Source organism: Martes martes (assembly GCF_963455335.1).
Source record: "Martes martes genome assembly, chromosome: 16".
Classification (NCBI taxonomy): Eukaryota; Metazoa; Chordata; class Mammalia; order Carnivora; family Mustelidae; genus Martes; species Martes martes.
The window spans coordinates 39,441,335-39,462,056 of record NC_137904.1 but is presented as its reverse complement, the minus strand read 5'-3'; the positions used below and the strand labels follow the sequence as shown (position 1 = coordinate 39,462,056).

General features: G+C 53.2%; 1 protein-coding gene across 1 annotated transcript in view; it reads left to right on the top strand.

Moving 5' to 3' along the window:
- ABCC3 (ATP binding cassette subfamily C member 3) overlaps window positions 1–20,722 on the top strand; it is a gene marked incomplete at its 5' end in the record, with an annotated part of 46,466 nt that overhangs the window by 19,037 nt on the left and 6,707 nt on the right. The window contains 20 exons of the mRNA XM_080826639.1: window positions 2,116–2,293; window positions 2,391–2,552; window positions 3,074–3,166; window positions 4,643–4,846; window positions 4,953–5,099; window positions 5,481–5,568; window positions 5,891–5,957; window positions 6,208–6,334; window positions 6,415–6,591; window positions 10,959–11,126; window positions 11,441–11,633; window positions 12,608–12,728; window positions 12,905–13,052; window positions 13,159–13,366; window positions 13,650–13,960; window positions 15,498–15,697; window positions 15,859–15,985; window positions 17,295–17,396; window positions 20,138–20,284; window positions 20,397–20,555. Of these exons, the coding sequence (XP_080682765.1) occupies window positions 2,116–2,293; window positions 2,391–2,552; window positions 3,074–3,166; window positions 4,643–4,846; window positions 4,953–5,099; window positions 5,481–5,568; window positions 5,891–5,957; window positions 6,208–6,334; window positions 6,415–6,591; window positions 10,959–11,126; window positions 11,441–11,633; window positions 12,608–12,728; window positions 12,905–13,052; window positions 13,159–13,366; window positions 13,650–13,960; window positions 15,498–15,697; window positions 15,859–15,985; window positions 17,295–17,396; window positions 20,138–20,284; window positions 20,397–20,555 (3,127 nt within the window). The remainder of the gene's footprint in view (window positions 1–2,115; window positions 2,294–2,390; window positions 2,553–3,073; window positions 3,167–4,642; window positions 4,847–4,952; window positions 5,100–5,480; window positions 5,569–5,890; window positions 5,958–6,207; window positions 6,335–6,414; window positions 6,592–10,958; window positions 11,127–11,440; window positions 11,634–12,607; window positions 12,729–12,904; window positions 13,053–13,158; window positions 13,367–13,649; window positions 13,961–15,497; window positions 15,698–15,858; window positions 15,986–17,294; window positions 17,397–20,137; window positions 20,285–20,396; window positions 20,556–20,722) is intronic.

The following is a 20,722-nucleotide window of genomic DNA, read 5'->3' as shown; positions in this document are numbered from 1 at the left end:
GGTGTGTCCTGGGGTAAGGGAGGGGTCAGATACCACCTGGGCTCTGACGTGGATAAAGGCGGTGAATCTCTCTCACCGGGATGATCAATGTCCTGGAAGGAAGGGGCTGGGCACCAGGCAGGGTGGTGAGTTGAGTCTGGTTTACCTTGGGGCCGAGGTGCGGGGTGGGGGCCCAAGGGGACAGTCCCAGCTCACTGGAGACCATGTTTTCAGGGCCATTGGGTAGAAGCCTAGGGCCCTGTGGCTGGGCTCTCCCAGAGGGCTCATGTAGGGGGCCCCAGACAGAGTCCTAGGGAACTGTGACAGTTAAGGGGTGAGCAAAAAACTGGCTTGGAAGGGCCAGAGCTCGGGAAAGAGCAGATCGTGGCCCAGAGCACAGAGAATGCTTCTGGGACAAGGTATGGCCTTCAGGACAGCGAGTTGACCAGAAAAACAGCCCGAGGCAGGCAACCTGGATTTGTTAGTGCGCACCAAGAATGGAGGCTGAGACAGAGGGGAAGCACCTAGAGCAGGGGGCCTGCCTTGGAGAGCAGGGACCATGGAGATCTAGAAACTTCCTGTAAAGAACGTGTATTCATTTTCTGTGGCTGCCGGAACCAATTGCCAGAAACTAAGGGGCTTAAAACAACAGGAATTTATTCTCTCACAGTTCTGAACACCAGAAGTCTGAAATCAAGTTGTTGGCGGGTTGGCTCCTTCTGGAGGTTCTGAATGAGAATCTGTACCAGGCCTCCTAGTTCCTGGTGGTTGCTGGCAATCACTCCAATCTCTGCCTCCAGCGTTCTCCCGTGTGCGTGAGTGTATGCACACTCCCATCTGTGTCTCTGTGTGCAAATCCCTTTCTTCTCTCATAAAGACACTAGTTCCTGGATTAGAGGTCACCCTACTTCAGGATAACCGCATTTTTTTATTAAATTTTTTTAAGATTTTATTTATTTATTTGACAGAGAGAGAGAGAGATCACAAGCAGGCAGAGAGGCAGGCAGAGAGAGAGGGGAAAGCAGGCTCCCCGCTGAGAAGAGAGCCCGATGTGGGGCTCGATCCCAGGACCCTGAGACCATGACCTGAGCCGAAGACAGAGGCTTAACCCACTGAGCCACCCAGGTGCCCCCAGGATAACCGCATTTTAACTTGATTACATCTGCAAAGAGCCGGTCTTCAAATAAGGTCACATCCACATGTGCTAGAAGTTAGCACTTTTTGCAATCAACACACAGCAGAAGGAGAGGCGTATGGCTATGGGAGTAGCTCCAGGGGTCGAGGGAAGGTCCGTCCCAACATGGGAGAGACTTGGTCATGCCAATAGGTGAAGGTACAGAGTCACCAGCAGGGAGAGTTATATCGGCAATCAGGAGAAAAGAGAACAATGGTGGAACATGGTCCTGGGCAGGTGATCAGGGCTCAGTGGGACAGGGCTCAGAAAGCCAGAGGGACACCTGCTGTCCTGAGGCAGAGGAGAAAGAGAGCTAGTGCTCGGAGGGAAGGCTGCAGTTGGCAGGGAGTTCTCACTCCCTACATAAATGGGTAGCTACTGAGCAGGGCGGGGATTGGGGGCAGGGAAAAGGTAAGAGAGCAGAGGTGAAGGGAGCTGGGGGACAAGAGGTGGCTTAGAGCCCTGGGGAAGGTCACTGGGCAGCACCGGGGGGGGCCGCTGATGTTGGAGAGGGTGAATTTTGGATTTGGAGGGGAAAGCCTGTAGGGTCACATGGTAGGCTCTCGGGCCCTCAGCAGCCAGGGATAAGATGCAGGAAAGTCTAATCTGTGGACATGGGGCATTTCTTCCTGCCGTGTGGTCCAAGAGGCAAGAAAGGCAGGTGGGTAGGCTGGCAGTGAGCACAATGGAAGGGGCGGGCAGCCGAGCCATGGCGAGTAGGGAAATCGGGAAGGACAGAAGGGAGGAAAGTTGGAGGGTCATGGTTTTGAGGCAGCCCAGGGCTGAGTCTGGCTGTGGGGATGGTCTGGGTGGAGGTGTGGGGGGCCAGCAGCCCCCCCGCCCCCGGAGGTTTCAGAGGCAGCCCTGAGTGGAGGCCGAGGGTGGAAGGGAAGGGAAGGGCGGCCATAGACCGAGCAGCCTGGGGAGCCTCCCACCCTCATGCCCCACTTCTGTCCCTACAGCATCCTGATCAGTTTTATCTCCAACCCCACGGCCCCCACCTGGTGGGGCTTCCTAGTGGCCGGGCTGATGTTTGCATGCTCCATGATGCAGACCCTGATTTTACAGCAGTTTTATCACTTCGTCTTTGCGAAGGCGCTGAAACTTCGTTTGGTGATCATTGGTGTTATCTATAGGAAGGTCAGCTGGGACAGGGCAGCGGGGGGCTCTAGGGGCCAGCTTGGGGAGCATTGGAGAGGCCTGGGGCCCGGTCCATCACCCTGCTGTCTACCTGCAGGCTCTGGTTATCAGCAATTCAGCCAAACGGGAGTCCCCGGTGGGAGAAATTGTCAACCTCATGTCTACAGACGCCCAGCGCTTCATGGACCTCGCTCCCTTCCTCAACCTGGTGGTGTCCGTACCCCTGCAGATCATTCTGGCAATGTACTTCCTCTGGCAGGTGACTCTTAAGCTCTGGCCTCCGCCCCCTTCCTCTGACCTTGACCCTGCTGAGAAAGGACAAGAGAGGGCAAGTCTGGGTCAGCGGAGGGCTGCGTAATGGACACAAGGACTTCCCTAGCTATTTGGGTCAGGGACAGGACGGTGAGGATGCCGGTGTCTGCAACGGAGCCTTTCCAGCCTCTGCCGTTAGCCTTCTCCCAGATCCCAGGGGAAGGAACAGGGACTTGGAGGCGGGGTGGGTGAGGGTCAGTCTGTACTTGCCTTCCCATGTGTCCGGACACCCTCCTATGTTTGCCTCTTTGTCCCCGTCTGCTGTCATTATCTGATGGCTGGCAGCTTCTGCCCATGTTCACAGCATTTGGGCTCTCTCTGTATATCTGCTTTTCGCTATCCATTTGGCTGACTGCCATCTTTTGCTTCCTGCCCAGCCCCATATCTCTGATCAATAGGGTTTTGTCTGTGGGATTCCGTGCGCATACTTTAGTTATCTGTCTTACCCATCTGCCCATGCCTCCTCAGAACCTGGGTCCCTCCATCCTGGCTGGGGTCGCTCTCATGGTCTTGCTGATCCCGCTCAATGGAGCCGTGGCCATGAAGATGCGTGCTTTCCAGGTAAGGGCTCTGGTGGGTCTGCAGCTCCTGCCCGGAGCCCCTGGCCGCTGCCTGGGGGGAGACCCTTACTAGCCTGGGGCCCCTCGGTCGCCTTGCTTACTGAGTGGGGCATGACCATAAGCCACTTCCACAAGCCTCAGCTCACTCTATCCTCACAGCACCCCGAGAGGGTCTTAGCAACATTCTCAGTTTGTAGCTGAGCGGCCAAAGCCCAGAGAGAAACAGAAATCAGGGCCATGGGGACTCAAACCTGGGTCTTTGGTTCTAATGAGAGCCTTCTCTCTCCCACGCTGTGCCCAGTGTGAAGAGCCAGTCATCCAGTCCGTTATTTGCAAATATTTATCAGTCTCCAGTGCATGTAGAATAAATGACAAATGCCCTCTGACCACCCACCAGGCCCCTGCTCACTGCCAGCCCTCGCCCCCTGGGGAATGGCCCAGTGGGAGCCACTCTGGCCTTCTTTCTTTTCTGCAAAACACCAAGCTCTGCATATCTCTGGGCCACCCCACCCACTGTTTCCTGGGACCCACCTCATCCCCTCCTTCCCCCTCACTCCACCCCTTTTCTTCCCCAGCATGAACTCCGGCTTCCCAGTCCCCACCCCATTACTCTCTCACAGAATTTTGTTGTTTCCCTTCAAAATGTGCCTACTGGGGCGCCTGGGTGGCTCATGGCTAAGTGTCTGATTCTTGATTTCAGCTCAGGTCAGAATCTCAGGCTCGTGGATGGAGCCCCCCCATAGGGCTCCTTGCTCACTCAGCAGGAAATCTGCTGGAGATTCTCCCTCTCCCTCTCCCTCTGTCTCCACCCACCCCACCCCTGCCACGTGCACACACTCTCTCAAATAAATAAATCTTAAAAAAAAAAAAAAGGAATACACACACTGATTTATTAAGCATTTACTCAGATAAGTGCTATCTATCTGCCTCCCCCATCAGACTGTCAGCTTCATGCTGGCTGGGACCATGTTTGATCTTCTGGGTGTCCAACAACAGCCTGGCGCATAGTAGGCGTTCACTAAGTCGGGTTGAATGAATCATCAATTCAGTGTGTTGTGCCTGGGTGAGGGTCTGGGGAAACAGAAAGAAGGAAGTGATCTGTGTCCTCAGCAGTCTCCCAGTCTAATGGTGGAGTCATGCATGCACAAAGACCTCCACGGGAATGATAGGAAAGAACAACATGGCTTAGAAACCCAGGAAAGGTGGCAGAGAATTCAGCCTGAGGGGTAGTGGTGGGGAGGTCAGGAATGGAGGCACAGAGGCTGGAGCTGGACTCTGTGCACAGAGGAGAAGGGGAAGCTGGGCTCGGCTGGGCATCTGGGGGCTGAGGGACGGCCCCGGCCCTGCAGGAGGAGGGAGGAGGCATGGGAGCCATCCGAATGGCTGCTGTGCATTGTGAGTGCATGGAAGGTGGGAGCCCCTGGGGGCAGAGGTCTGGTAAGGGGAGCAGGGCACCCCACTGCCAGTCTTTCCACAGGCAGAGCAAATGAAGTTCAAGGACTCACGCATCAAGCTGATGAGTGAGATCCTGGCTGGCATCAAGGTGCTAAAGCTGTATGCCTGGGAGCCGAGTTTCTTGGAGAAGGTAGAAGGCATCCGGGAGGACGAGCTCCGGCTGCTGCGCAAGTCTGCCTACCTCCAAGCCATCTCCACCTTCACCTGGGTCTGCACCCCTGTCCTGGTGAGGCTCTCCCCCCGGGGTGGGTCTCCCACCTGCCACCTGGCCAGCCCAGCCCTCTGGGCCCAACAGACTCCATTCTGATACCCACCTTCCACCCCCTTCCCAGGTGACCCTGACCACGCTTGGGGTGTATGTGTCTGTGGACCCAAACAACGTGCTGGATGCTGAGAAGGCCTTTGTGTCCGTGTCCCTGTTCAATATTTTAAAGATTCCCCTCAACATGTTGCCTCAGTTAATCAGCAACCTGATCCAGGTGAGCACGGGCAGGGCTGGGCGTTCTGCTGGAGTTTGGGCAGGTTGTTAGGGTCAGGAGATAATCAAGGAGTACTCCTGGAATTGAGGGGGTGGGTATTTGGCATGAGGCCATCAGAACCAAGGGTCATTTGGAGTCAGAGGGGGACAGGTGAGGTCCCCAGAAACCTGAAGCTCTGAAGACAACCTCCTCTTACCAACACGGACCCTGACTTTGGCAGTGGGAACCAGAGAAGTCTCAGTCATGGGAGGGGCCCCTCACCCCATCTGGGCCCTTAGGACGCCCTGCCTCTCCCAGGAAGTCGGGGAGGGGTGGGGGAGGCTATAGGAAGTGGGGGGTGGGGGAGGAGCCAGCTTCCAAGGCTGACTCACTCTCCTGCAGACCAGTGTGTCTCTGAAACGGATCCAGCATTTCCTGAGCCAAGATGAAGTTGACCCCCAGTGTGTGGAAAGAAAGACCATCACCCCAGGTCCAGACACCCTTTCCCTGGGCTGCCCTTGCCCCAGCCCCTGCTCCAGAAAGTCTTTTGTTCTAAGCTTCTGACTTGTTTCTTGTGACTGCCATTTCCTCTTCCCCTTTTCCCACCAGCACCACTTTCTCCCTCTTCTGGGCTCTTCCTCAGTCTACCTCACCCCTCCCTTAGGCCTCCCCCACTTTTCTTCCTTTCCTAGGGCTCCCTGCGCCAGCCCCTTGGACTTCCTGCCTTTCCCCTTGAGTCCCTCCCCCCAGGGATCCGCCCCACCTTGTCCTGCACCCCCTGACCCTGGCCCTGTACATCTTGGTCCTCCCAGGATATGCTGTCACCATACACAATGGCACCTTCACCTGGGCCCAGGACCTGCCCCCTACACTGCACAGGTACCAGCGTCTCCTGCCCCTTCCCAGCTACCTGAAGTGAGCCGAAATTCAGATCCGTAGCAGAACCCAGTAGCCCCGCCCCCCTGCCACACCCCTCCTGTCCCCATCTGTGGGCTGGAAAGCAAGGAGAGCCTCTGCTTGTCAGGGTAGCGTCTGAAAGGGAGGACGGCTTGGTTATCTAGGTGGAAGATCGGGAGACCAAAATCCTGATCCCTACCTCTAACTGGGCTCCTGGCCTCCTTGCCCTCAGCCTAAACATCCAGGTGCCAAAAGGGGCACTGGTGGCCGTGGTGGGGCCCGTGGGCTGTGGGAAGTCTTCCCTGGTGTCTGCCCTGCTGGGAGAGATGGAGAAACTGGAAGGCACGGTGTGTGTGAAGGTGAGAGAGGGCAGAACTCCTGGCAAGGGCTGCTAGGCCAGGCCTCGTGTGGACCCCGAGATAACTTCTCCTCTGGCCAGGGCTCCGTGGCCTACGTGCCCCAGCAGGCATGGATCCAGAATTGCACGCTTCAGGAAAACGTACTGTTTGGCCGAGCCCTGGACCCCAAGAGGTACCATCGGGCTCTGGAAGCCTGTGCCTTGCTAGCTGACCTGGAGATGCTGCCTGGCGGGGACCAGACAGAGATTGGAGAAAAGGTACAGGGCTCTCTCCCATCCTCTAGGGTGTCAGCCCATACAGCTGCCCAGCTCAGCCCAGCTCAGGTCTATATATGTGCCCCTTCCTTCCTCCCCTTCCCCCCAACCTTCCTCCCTCCCTCCCTTCCTGCCTTCCCACATCCATGTGAATCACTCAGCTTCCATCCAGTGATGGAAAGTCTTTGAAGGTGTAAGCCAAGGAATGGTGAGTGGACCAGCATTCTGGTGTAATTTGGTGTAACTGAAGATTAGGAAGAGGTGGGTACAGGGCTAAGCAGATCCTTAAAGACCTTGGTTAAAGTTTTGGCCTTTGGGGGCGCCTGAGTGTGTTAAAGCCTCTGCCTTCAGCTCAGGTCATGATCCCAGGGTCCTGGGATCAAATCGAGCTCGCATCGGGCTCTCTGCTCAGCAGGGAGCCTGCTTCCCTTCCTCTCTCTGCCTGCCTCTCTGCCTACTTGTGATCTCTGTCTGTCAAATAAATAAATAAAATCTTTAAAAAAAAAAAAAGTTTTGGCCTTTGCCCCAAAAACCATGGGGCATCAGTGAAAGTTTTTGTTTTTAAATTAACTTATTTTTAATTGTTGCCAAATGCACATGCCATAAAATTTACCACCTTGACCATTTGTAATTGTACAGGTCAGTAGTGTTAAGAATATTCACAGTGTTGTGTGGCCAATCTCCAGAACTCTTTTCATCTTGCAAAACTGAAACCCTGTACCCAATTAAACAACTCCCCATTCCCCCCCTGCTCCCCCTAGCCCCTGGCAACTGCCACTCTCTTTCCTGTCCCTAGGAAGTTGACCTACTCCAGGTACATCATGTAAATGGAATCAGACAGTATCTGGGTTATTTTGAGACTGGCTCATTTCACTTAGTATTGTATCTTCAAGGTTCATCCATGTTCTCGCATGTGTCAGAATTTCTTTCCTTTTTAAAGTTGAATAACATTTTATTATGTGTTTAGATCACATTTTGTTTATCCCCTCACCTGTCAGGGGACACTTGGGTTGTTTCCAACATGTTAGCTATTATGAATAAGATTGCTGTGCTGAGGGGGACCTGGGTGGCTCAGTGGGTTAAAGCCTCTGCCTTCAGCTCAGGTCATGATCCTAGGGTCCTGGGATCGAGCCCCACATCGGGCTTTCTGTTCAGTGGGGAGCCTGCTTCTCCCTCTCTCTCTCTGCCTGCCTCTCTGCCTACTGTGATCTCTGTCTGTCAAATAAATGAATAAAATCTTAAAAAGAAAAAAAAAACACTAAAAAAAAAAAAAAGACTGCTGTGCTTAGGGTTCCCGGGGGGAGGGGGATAGGGAGAGGGTGGTTGGGTTATGGACATTGGGGAAGGTATGTGCTGTGGTGAGTGCTGTGAAGTGTGTAAGCCTGATGATTCACAGACCTGTACCCCTGGGGCTAATAATACATTATATGTTAATAAAAAATAAATTTAAAAAAAGAGATTAAAAAAAGACTGCTGTGAACATGGGTGGGCAAATATCTCTTAAAGACTCTACTTTCATGTCTTTTGAGCATATACTCAGAAACAGAATTTCTCAATCGCATGGTAATTCTTTTTTTTTTTTTTTTTTTGAGGAAATGCCATGCTAGGAAATGCTATGCTCTTTTCCATAATAGTTGCACCATTTTAAGTTCCCACTGACAGTGCACAAGGCTTCCACCATCTACACATCCTTGCCACCACGGTTCTTTTCTTGGGGAGGGGGCTTTGGGTTTTGATAGCAACCATTCTGAAGGGTGTCAGGTGATATTTCATTGAGGGTTTGGTTTGCATTTCCCTGATGAGAAATGATGCTAAGCATCTTTTCTTAGGTTTATTGGCCATTTATGTATTTTCTCTGGAGAAATATCTAGCCAAGTCTTTGCTCATTTTTTAATGTTTGTTTTTTTGTTGTTGATGTATAGGCGTTCCTTATATATCCCAGATATTAACCCCTTATCAAATATGCAAGTTGCAAATATTTGCTCCTGTTCTGAAGGTTGCCTTTTCACCCTGTTGACAGTGTCCTTTGATGCACAAAAGTTTTCAAATTTGGTGCACCTGGCTGGCTCAGTCAGAAGAGCATGTGACTCTTGATCTCGGGGTTTTGAGTTCAAACCCCATATTGGGTGTAGAGATTACTTAAAAATAAAATCTTTATTTTTTAAAGGTGTTTTTTTAAAATTGATTTGACAGAGACATCAAGAGTGGGAACACAAGCATGGGAAATGGGAGAGGGAGAAGCAGGCTTCCCGTAGAACAGGGAGCCCAACATGGGGCTTGATCCCAGAATCCTGGGATCATGACCGGAGTCGAAGGCAGACATTTAACGACTGAGCCACCCAGGCACCCCAAAAGTAAAATCTTAAAAAAAAAAACACTTTCAATTTTGATGTAATCCAGTATATCTTTTTCTTTTTACTTTTGTTGCCTGTGCATTTAATGTCATATCTGAAAAATCATTGCCAAATCTGATGAAAAGTTTCCCCCTGTGTTTTCTTCTAAGAGTTTTATAGTTTTAGCTCTTTGGGGTATTTGGTTTTTTTTAATACTAATGACTTTGGTGGGTGCCTGAGTGGCTCAGTGGTTTTTTTTTTTTGTTTTTTTTGTTTTTTTTGTTTTTTTTTTTTTAAATCTTACTGTTCTGTGATCTTCTGAAGATAAGCCCGGAGTTGGGGTTACTGTATTAACTGTAAAGTGGATGGTGCATTCTTTTTTTTTTTTTTAAAGATTTTATTTATTTATTTGACAGACAGATCACAAGTAGGCAGAGAGGCAGGCAGAGAGAGAAGGGAGGAAGCAGGCTCCCTGCTGGACAGACAGATCACAAGTAGGCAGAGAGGCAGGCAGAGAGAGAAGGGAGGAAGCAGGCTCCCTGCTGGGCAGAGAGCCCGATGCGGGGCTCGATCCCAGGACGCTGGGATCATGACCTGAGCCGAAGGCAGCGGCTTTAACCCACTGAGCCACCCAGGCGCCCCGGCTCAGTGGTTTAAAGCCACTGCCTTTGGCTCAGGTCATGATCTCAGGGTCCTGGGATTGACCCCCCATTGGGCTCTCTGCTCAGCAGGAGCCTGCTTCCCCTTCTCTCTCTCTTTGCCTACCTCTCTGCCTATTTGTGATCTCTGTCTGTCAAACAAATAAATAAAAAATCTTTTTAAAAATTTTGTAAAAAAAATACTAATGACTTTGGTGCATATTCCCTCAAGACTGGCATTCTCTAGTGTGACTATAGTCAAATTATCAAAATCAGGAAATTTAACATCGATACAATATTATTTACTTCACTGTTTGTATTCACATGTCATCGTTTGTTCCAGTAAATGTCTTTTTTTCATTATTTTCTTTCCTGGGCAAGGATCCAATCCAGGATCATGAGTTGCAGTTACTTGTCACAGTTCTTTATTCTCTGTCAATCTGGATAATTCCTCAGTCTTTGTCTTTCAAGACCTTGACACTTTGGAAAAGTACAGGCCAGCTATTTTGTAGAATATCTCTCAATTTGAACACAGTTTAATGCTCAGCACATAGTAGGCACTGAAGACTGGTTGGATGAATGAAGACACACTCACATGCCTCAGTCACTACAGCCACACACCCACCCCCTGCTTCTCCCCAACAGCTCCTCTCCCATCCCACACTTGCTACCCCACCCACCCCACACTAGGCTCAGTTGCTCAGGGTACCTGAAAAAGCTGGGCCCTATTCCAGAGGGAATGAGGAAAGCTGGAGGTAGGAAAGCAGACTCTATCTCTGGGGCCTGCTTTCTGGGTCTAGCCCTGCTGCGAGGTGCCTCAGTTTCCCATGATGGGTTTAAGGAGAGATCTTACCTCTCCTCTAGCTCCTGAACCATCTCAGGGTCAAATTCTGGGATTGGAGCTGGCTTTCCATTCTTACTTCTGCCCTGAATAGTTCAGGACCTTGGACAAAGCCATTAACATCTTGGGCTCTGATTTCTTCACCTAGAAAGTGGGGCTGATGGTACCTCCCTGAAAGGACTGACTCGAGAATCAAATGGGATCCGTGTTATGAAAGTCATCTGCAAACTGGTTGGGCGATGGGAGATTAAAAGGCCTATTACGGATCCCCTGGGGATTTCCAGGCTTTCAGAATATAAAGGCAGCAGGCAGGAAAACCAGCTGGGCAGGGTAGTGGGGCAAAGGGAGCAGGTTGTCCTCACCTGCCCCGGGAGGACTTTTGAGAGCCACCGCCTCTTCCTCTGTGGCCTCAGACCTTCCCAGGGGCAAGACCAGGCATATCAAATGCGAATTTTGAGGTCTGCCTTGTTGAATGACGGGGACAAGGCCTTTGTCCCCTTCCACCTGTCTGACTCCCTTCTATCCGATACACACCTCCCACCTCTCTCCTCCATCCAGGGCATTAACCTGTCTGGGGGCCAGCGACAGCGGGTCAGTCTGGCCCGAGCTGTTTACAGTGAAGCTGATCTTTTTTTGCTGGATGACCCACTGTCAGCCGTGGACTCTCATGTGGCCAAGCATATCTTTGACCAAGTCATCGGGCCTGAAGGTGTGCTGGCAGGCAAGGTGAGGCCTCCAGGAGGTTGTGGGGGGTCCCTAAGGTGAGATCTAGGACCCTAGGAGAGATAGGGTGGGAGGCCCAGGGGTTTGGAGGAGACCTGGAAGAACAGGAGGCCTGAGAAGCAGAAATGTTGGTTGGGTAGTGAGGGACCCACCCTGGAGGCACTGAGCCCATGGCAGTGAGCATGGGGTAAGCCACTGATGTGCTTATCCATGCTCCCTGGCATATGGGCACCTCACACCCTCTCCATGGCCCTGTACCTGTGCCAGGGGTGTGTGCTAAGGATGGTGGAAATGGTAGCCTGCTGTCCTCTCCCTAGACACGGGTGCTGGTGACACACAGCACCAGCTTCCTGCCCCAGATGGACATCATCATAGTGCTGGCTGATGGGCAGGTGTCCGAGGTGGGCTCCTACCCAGACCTGCTGGGACGCAATGGCTCCTTTGCCAACTTTCTCTGCAACTACGCACCTGAAGAGGACAAGGAGAGCCTGAAGGAGGACAGCAGGACCGGTATCCGCCATCCCTGACCCTCCGCATTCCCGTGCCCTCCCACCATCTCCCCCGTCTTGGGGGTCTCTGAGTGTCTCTGGATGGGCCCGGTGTCCTACAAGGGAGGTCCGAGGAACTTGGGCCATCTGTGTGGCCCTCTCCTCTCCCCTAACAGTGTGACCTTATCGGCAGCTCAGGCCTCGGGGCCCCACACTTCCTGTGTGTCCAAAGGGCATAAGGGCCCAGGCCCAGTCTGTAGGCAAGACTGTTTCACAGATAAGTCATTCGGTAAATGGACAAGTGGTTGGAAGGGTCATTTCATTATCAACAAAGATTGACTGAGTCATTACTACGTCCTAGCACTACTCTCGGCACTGAGAGATGGCAGCGAACAAATGGAAAATTCTGTGTCCTCGTGGAGTGCTTTGAAATCTCTGGACCCCTAAGACCCCCCCCCAACTTTTTTCCAGTCCTGACTCCTCAACCTCCCAGACCTCTTCCAGAGTCTTCTTGGCTGCTGCTGCATAGACGGCTGTCATGTGTTGAACATGTGCCAAGGGCTGCGCCCCTTGCTAAGCATTTGACACACATTCTTTCCTTTAATCCTCACAATGACAATGACACCATGAAGCGGGTACTATTATTATCCCCACTTTACATGCCCGCCTAAAGTCATGCGGGGAGGAAGTGGCATTTGAGCTCAGCCAGTGTGCCCCTAGAGCCCAAGCTCCTGACCCTTATATTTGAGACCTTCTCCACAGTCCCCGATGGGAAGTTTTTCTCCTTGTCTAACCTAAGTCTTTCTTGCTGCCTCTTTTTTTCTTTCCCCAGCTCAAAATTGGTCATTTATTTTTGTCCTTGTTCTTGCTGTTCTTTCATGCCTCTTGTGTTCTCTCCTGCGTGTCCACTGGGGCGTCTTCTCTGGCCTGGGGACTGGAGAACACCGGCGGCTTGCAGGGCGAGCTAGCCTGGCGCTTCTCCTCTCTTCCACCCAGCTGCAGCCTTGGAGAACACAGAGGATGAGGAGCTGCTGCTGATTGAAGACACGTTGAGCAATCACACAGACCTGACAGACAACGAGCCGGTCCTGTATGAGGTCCAGAAGCAGTTTATGAGGTGAGCCCCCGGGGAGCTCCCGGTGCCGTCCCTAAGCCCCGCTAGGTGGGACACCGGTGGGCGATCTCCCTGCCGCTCACAGCCTGGACCTCCAGCCACAGCCTGAACCCCCTGGGGCTCTGGCCTGTGGGTGTGTTAGAGACCACCTCCCTGGGCCTGACCAGCTGCCTCCACAGACAGCTGAGTGTCATGTCCTCGGAAGGCGAGGGCCAGGGCCGGCCTGTGCCCCGGAGATGCCTGGGTTCAGCAGAGAAGGCAGTGCAGGCAGCAGAGGCGAAGGCGAGGGGGGCACTGATCCAGGAGGAGAAGGCGGCGATGGGCACTGTGAGTAGGACCGACAAGGGAGGGAGGAGGCTGGAGAGGGTAGCCAGGCCCCCAGCCATCCCAGGGCTCACAAGAGTGCTCTGCCCTTGACTGCCGTGCCATGCAGGTGAAGCTGAGTGTGTTCTGGGATTATGCCAAGGCCATGGGGCTCTATACCACAGTGGCTATCTGTGTCCTATACCCGTGTCAAACTGCGGCTGCCATTGGGGCCAACGTATGGCTCAGCGCCTGGACCAATGAGGCTGTGGTGGACAGCCGACAGAATAACACCTCCATGAGGCTGGGTGTCTATGCTGCCCTGGGAGTTCTGCAAGGTGAGCGGCAGAGATCGCTGAAAGGTATTTTCCTCACATCTGGGCCGCTGGATCCCCCAAACCATGCCCTTGCCTCTTCCTCAATCATCACGGCCATTGCCCTGCCCTAGTGCCTCCCTCGCAGCCCATCTGCCTCTGGGCATCTTGAGCTCATCCCGGCGGCGGCACTGCCTCTCTGAGCCTGCTGGCCACGGCAGCCATCCCGTATCTCCTTACCTGCCCACCCCACGCCCTACATGCCCCACACCAGCCCCAGTGAACACTCCTCCGCCTCCTCCAACAGGAATCCTGGTGATGCTGGCAGCCGTCACGCTGACGGTGGGCAGCGTCCACGCTGCACGCTCGCTTCACCAGGCGCTGCTGCACAACAAGATGCGCTCGCCACAGTCCTTCTTCGACACGACGCCCTCCGGCCGTATCCTTAACCGCTTCTCCAAAGATATCTACGTCATCGATGAGGTTCTGGCCCCCACTATCCTCATGCTGCTGAATTCCTTCTACAACTCCCTCGCCACCCTCGTGGTCATCGTGGCCAGCACGCCGCTCTTCACCGTGGTCACCCTGCCCCTGGGGGTCTTCTATGTCTTGATGCAGGTCCGCAGCCAGTGGGTGGGCGAAGTGCTGGTGTGGGCGGGGCTCCGTGTGGGCGGGACTCCCTGTAGACCAGGCGCTAAGGCGGGCTGGACTCTCCTGTTAACTAACAGTCAACCTGGGTTGGGACTTAGGGAGGTCAGACTGTGGGTCGGTTAGGGACAGTTACTTCACGTCTTTGAAACTCATTTTCCTCTCCTGTAAAACAGAATCATAGAACCTACTTCGTAGGGTTGTTGCTAGGATAAAATAAAATCCTTGTAAATTGTGACTGACCCTGGAACTCCTTCTTGCTGCCTTTTTTTTTTTTTTAAGATTTTATCTATTTATTTATTTGACAGAAAGATAGAGCCAGAGAGCACAAGCGGGGGTAATGGCAGAGGGAGAGGAAGAAGCAAGCTTCCTGAGCAAGCTTCTGAGCAGAGAGCCTGATGCAGGGATTGATTCCAGGCCCCTGGGATCATGACCTGAGTGGAAGGCAGGCGCTTAACCGACTGAGCCACCCCGGCACCCCTTGCTGCCTATTTTTTTTTTTTTAAGATTTTATTTATTTATTTGACAGAGATCACAAGTAGGCAGAGAGGCAGGCAGAGAGAGAGGAGAAAGCAGGCTCTCCACGGAGCAGAGAACCCGATGCGGGGCTTGATCCCAGGACCCTGGGATCATGACCTGAGCTGAAGGCAGAGGCTTAACCCACTGAGCCACCCAGGTGCCCCAACCCCTGCCTGTTTTTAACTAAAATGCTGTTAACAGTGTGAGACACATTATCCTTCCCCTCCTTTATACATATCTAAACATATATGTGCATTTATGTTTTTAACATAGATGACTTGGTAACATTCAGATACAGGTCAGAGGCTCAGTGGGGCGTCTGCCATTCCCCCTGCTTGTGTTGCTGAGCCCCTGTACTGCCATGAGTTTAATCAGTTGCTAAAGGTAACCCACAAGGTGGCTGGAAGCTCAGGTGATGTGGGCTGTGCTCTGTGCAGGGACAGGGGGCTCTCAGATACCCATCTTTTAAGGCCCTGGCCATGTGGGGGCCCACAGGCTAGAGGATGGACGCTGGAGACAGAACTGTGCTTTTGTGGGGCTGAAGTTCAAAAAAACAGGGTGAGGTGGGGAGAGGCTCTTTAAGAAAAAGAATACAAAATTATCTTATTTTTGCAAAGTTTGTGATATTCTGACTATGTAGGCATATCGCTGGGGCACCTCAGAGGAGACAGACATAGTCACTGATTGAGGAGGCCAAGCAAAGTGGGCCCTGTAATCAAGGCCCCTGCACGGGGCGAGGGGGTCAGGAGCTGAAAGGGAATCAGGAAGGGCTTCATGGAGGAAGTGGCCTGGAAGACCCAGCAGGAGGGGACCAGGGAGAAAGGGTGGAATGAGTTCATGGAGACACATCAGGTAGAGAAAGGAAGCAGAGTCTTATTGGGGAGTGGGGCTGGCTGAGAGGAAGCCCAGATGGGTTCAGAGGACATGCAGGACTGAGTCAGGGGGTCTCACGGTGCTGACCTCAAGCTCTTTCTCCATCCTCTGCCAGCGCTTCTATGTGGCGACATCGCGGCAGCTGAAGAGGCTGGAGTCCATCAGCCGCTCGCCCATTTACTCCCACTTTTCGGAGACAGTGACCGGCTCCAGTGTCATTCGGGCCTACGGCCGCAGCCAGGACTTCCAGGCTATCAGTGACGCTAAGGTGGACGCCAACCATAGGAGCTGCTATGCCCACATTGCCTCCAACAGGTCAGAAGCCTCCTCCCTCACCCCCTGCCCCTCTGGGAGTCCCCACCAGGATCCCTGCGGGAGAGACCTTGAAGTTCTGGGTCCCACTTCCGCCTTCCCCCATATGGGAAATTGCCTCCTTCCTCCCCCCGCCCCATCTCCTGCTCGTCTTGTCCCCACAGGTGGCTGGGAGTCCAAGTGGAGTTCGTAGGCAACTGTGTTGTGTTCTTTGCTGCACTCTTTGCTGTCATCGGCAGAAACAGCCTGAGTCCGGGGCTGGTGGGCCTATCCGTGTCCTACGCCCTACAGGTATGCAGGGGTCAGGGCCCCAGGGCAAGGCCACACTGAGGCAGAGGCCACCCAGGTGTCACAAGCATCTCCTGGGCCTTTGCTCTGCCCAGTATGGGGACTGGCCACAGGTTCTGCTCCCCAGGATTGTGAGCTCAGTGGAGCACAGAGAAGACAGTCCCAGCAACAGGGGACTGTAATGCAGGGTGAATAGGTCTTTGTGGAGGAAGGACCCAAACATGGTGAGAACCCGGAAGAGAGTCTCTACGTTGGGTTTTGGTGCTGGAGAAATTATCTTGGTGCTTGGCCCCAAAAGACAAACAGAACTTGTCCTGCCTGTGTGCAGGATTGAGAGGGTCAGCTCTACCAGTGGTTCTGGGCCGGGGATGTGTAGGCCCGGAGTACACCCCATTTCCCGGGCCTGTGGAGAAAGTACACAGAGAAGACGGGGCTGGAGGGCAGGCTGTCACCCTGATATCAGCCTGTATTGTCAGAGGCTTAAATAACTACACACAGCATTTTTGTGACTCAGATCGCATTTTCAAGGCCACAGAGAGCTCAAGCCTTGAATGCTTTGGAACAAAAGACAATCTAGACAAATGAGTCTTCTCAAACTTTCCCGTGCTGTTGAGTCAGCTGGAGATCTTGTGAAAATGTGATTTCTGATATGGCAGGGCTAGGATGGGGTGCAGAGTTCTGCATGTCTACTAAGACCCCTTGGTACACAGTGTGGTCCAGGGACTGGTTACATCAACATCACCTGGAAGTTTGTTAAAAGTGCAGAATCTCCAGGATACTTGGGTGGCTCAGTCAGTTAAGCGTCTGCCTTCAGCTCAGGTCATGATCCCAGGGTCCTGGGATCGAGCCCCACATCAGGGTCCTTGCTCAGCGGGGAGCCTGCTTCTCCTTCTGCCTGCCATTCTCCCTGCTTATGCTCTCTCTCTTTCTGTCTCTCTGACAAATAAAATCTTTTTAAAAAGCTGCAGAATCAAAAAAAATAAAAATAAAAAAATTAAATGATGCCGAATCTCAAGTCCCACCGCAGACCTACTGAATCAGAAGCCACATTTTAACAAGATTCCCTGGGAAGTCTTCCTTAAATATACCAACATTTGAGACACATGGGGGCTAAGGGGCCCTGGGTCAAGTCTGCAAGGTCACTGCCTGAGATACAGTTGTGATTAGAGCCCCAGGTGGCCCACCTATGGGGTTGCCCAGACCTACCTACTTTGTAAAGGCAAGGAGCATCATTAGGGAGTCAGAACTCCTCCCACAGCTGTTGTGGGGGAAGGGAAGATTACCGTATCCATGACCCAGTCCCTTTGGCCAGATAACATTGACTCTGAATTGGATGATCCGAATGATGTCCGACTTGGAGGCTAACATTGTGGCCGTAGAGAGAGTCAAGGAGTACTCCAAGACAGAGACCGAGGTGGGTACTGGGATGAGCCTGGGGCGGGGTGATTCTGGAATAGCTCTTCATTTGGGGGCTCTTCATTCATTCATTCATTCATTCATCCACTCATGGCCTATTGAGCATCAACCAGAGTTCCCAGCAGGTATGGAGAGCCCAGAGTTGAGCAAGACAGGGTCTATCCTCAAGCAGATTCTGATGTCGTGGGCAAAGTAGGACAGGGCTCTGCCCTGGAAGACAGGAGCTCTGGGGTGATGTACCCAAAGAAAGCAGATGGGAGAATCATTCAGCTGGAGGTGGTCAGCTGGAGGGTGAGAATTGCAGCCTAGTTGAAGATCAGCCTAGTTGAAGGAGCAGAGGCGGGGTAGCATGCCCTTTGTTGGGGAAAGGGAGTGTCCCCTACTTGGGGGGTGCGGACTTTTGTCCACTTACTTCTTCCCATGGCCACACCCCAGACCTCTTCAAGCTCAGAAGCTGCACCATCTCTGAGATCTTAAGTCAAGCTTTTAGACCACCCTTCCCAGCCCTCCCAACTCTCTTGCCCCAAACCCTCTGCTGTCTCAGAACTTTGTCCTTGTTGGGACTCCCAGTCCTATGACCTACCTTTGTCCCTCTGTCCACTAGCTCATCTAGTCTGGATTCCTTGCTCCATAGATACCAGCCCGTGCCTCCCTTGTCCTCCCCTCTCTCAGGGGTCCTCACCTACAAAACCCCTCCCCGGTTGAGCCCCTCTGTCTGCCTTCTACATGCTAGCACTCAGCAGCTAAGACATTCCTGGAGAAAAATCACTGATTTTACTTCAAGCTTATGACCAGACACCACTGCTGCATATTCCCATTTTGCTTCCCCAAGAAGCCTGTGTTCCCACTTCCAGAAAGATCTGTTGTGAACCTTCTTTCCTCCAACCCCCCATCTCCTCCCCTTTGCTCAGCCGTGGACCTTGCGTGACTTGCCAGTGAGAAAACAGTATGAGATACGAACTCCCTCAACCTTCCTGCCCCCAGACTTTCCATCCTGCTTGTGGTCTGTTCACCTTTTCCTTCCTCTTTTAGCAGGAAGCGTCCCTCCTCCGATCAAAATCCACGCCTTCAGACTTCACCTCCCTAATTACACCCTCCTGCTCCTACAGCCTGCTCCTTGTGTTAGATGACTCCCATCCACGGGCAAACATAAGCTCTTGTAGCTTCCATCCTAGACATACAAACCACCTCCCTTCCCCCTGTGTTTCTCTGCTCTTCTTTGTCATGAAGCTTGTTTTAAAACCCACATGCTCTCACAGCTTCCCTATCACCCTTTATCACATCTGCCTCCCACAGTCTTGTTTCTGGCCCTGTCATTCCACTGATGACCTGCCTGGTTCCAAACCCAGGGGACACATTTCTGTTCTCATCTAATTCAGCCTCTCAGCGACATTCAGACACACTGACCCCTGCCTTCTTCTTGGAAGGCTCTCCTTCCTGGCTTCTGTGACCCGGGCTCTCGCTCTGTCAGTCTCCATTGAGCCCCTGGCCTGCCTGTTCCTCCCAGTCTGGCTCCCCTCCCTCCCCCGGCCTTCCCCAGGCATCTCCTGTCACCCCCCTCACCCCTCACTGTCTGGGATCTTCAAATTCTCCCTCTTTGCATCTAGCATTCCCATTTCCCCCATCCATACCCATGATCTTGTCTCCACAGCCTGAGAAGTTCTGCCCCGAACCTTCCTGCCCATTCTTTTGACACCGCCTCAAGAGAACGGCCTATACTGGCTGTTTTGCTTTTTGACTGTTGGCAGTCTGCCTTCCCCGTCACAAAGCAGGGCCGTCTTCCCCGAACCACACAGTCACATAGGTCCCCATGCTTAGAAGGACCTTACATTGGGTTTAATGTTCTGCTGTCACCGCTTGGACATTCTTCATAATTACTGAACAAGAATCCCCACCTTTCCATTTTGTACAGGGCCTCCCAAACGGTAGCTCGTCCTGTCTCAAAGCCACCATCATCTTATGCTCAATTTATTTTAAGAACCTCCTCACTAGCTTCCCTATTTCCCATCATCCTCTCTCCTTTCTCTTAGCAGCCAGAGGAATCCTTTAAAAACACACCAAACCATATCATTGCTCTGTGCACGGCCCTCTGAGGGCTCTGCATCTTAGAGTAAAAAATCACGGTCCTTAAAATGGCCTGCAAAGCCCTTTGTGATGGGGCCACCCACTATCTCTCTCCTACCTCTCACCTTTGTCCCCATGCTCCAGAACACACCTGGGCGGGCATTTGCAGTTTCTGTTCCTTCTGCCTGGCATGCCGTTCCCCCCCAGGCATTGACTTGGCTTGTTGCCTCACCTCCTTCGGGTCTTTATTTAAATATTGCCTCCTCCAGGAAGCCTTCACTGACCACCCTGTACTGCTACACCACCAAGCATTTCTCAGCACTTATCACTTTCCTACATTAGGTACATTTGCTTTTTTGTTAATGGTAGGCACCACCCCCCCACCCCCCCAAATGTAAGCCTCACAAGGAGGCAGATTTTGTCTCGTTCACCACTGTGATCCCAGTAGCCACTCAGTGGGAAGGTTCTGGAGCTCTGCACAGAATAAAGGCAGAGAGATAAAGGATTCGTTGGACCACACGGTTGGGCCCCGGGGGACACCGGGAACTCTCCCCCAGGGTCCCTGATGGGGGAGGACGGAGGGGTCCTCGGCAGAGAGGCAGACTGAAGAGGGAGAGGGCCAGGCTGGGGAGAAGGGGCCACCCTAATGCAGACCCATTTTCCCCTCCCGGCCAGGCCCCCTGGGTGATGGAGGGCAGCCGGCCTCCCGCAGGCTGGCCCCCCAAGGGCGAGGTGGAGTTCCGCAATTACTCCGTGCGCTACCGGCCTGGCCTGGAGCTGGTGCTGAAGAACCTGAGTCTGCACGTGCACGGCGGCGAGAAGGTGCGCGAGGACCGGGGGTGTGCGTGACACGTGGTCGGAAACTATAGGCTAGCAGGTGCGATGTCCCTGCAGACTCCTCCCCACCCCAGACGACCTCACTCACTCCCTCCAGGTGGGGATCGTGGGCCGCACAGGGGCCGGCAAATCATCCATGACCCTGTGCCTGTTCCGCATCCTGGAGGCGGCGGAGGGAGAAATCCGCATCGACGGCCTCAACGTGGCAGACATCGGCCTCCACGACCTCCGCTCTCAGCTGACCATCATTCCCCAGGTCCGAGCCTGTTATACACCGAGGCTGACCCACAGTCCTAGGGGTGGGGGGTGGGGGGGACAGGCCCCACCCTGCTCTGTAGCTTGGGGTCCAGGCCTGGGACCCCTGACCCCCAGCACGTGCGGAGCCACAGAGCGGCGCCTTGTCATGGGTCCGAAAGGGTCCAA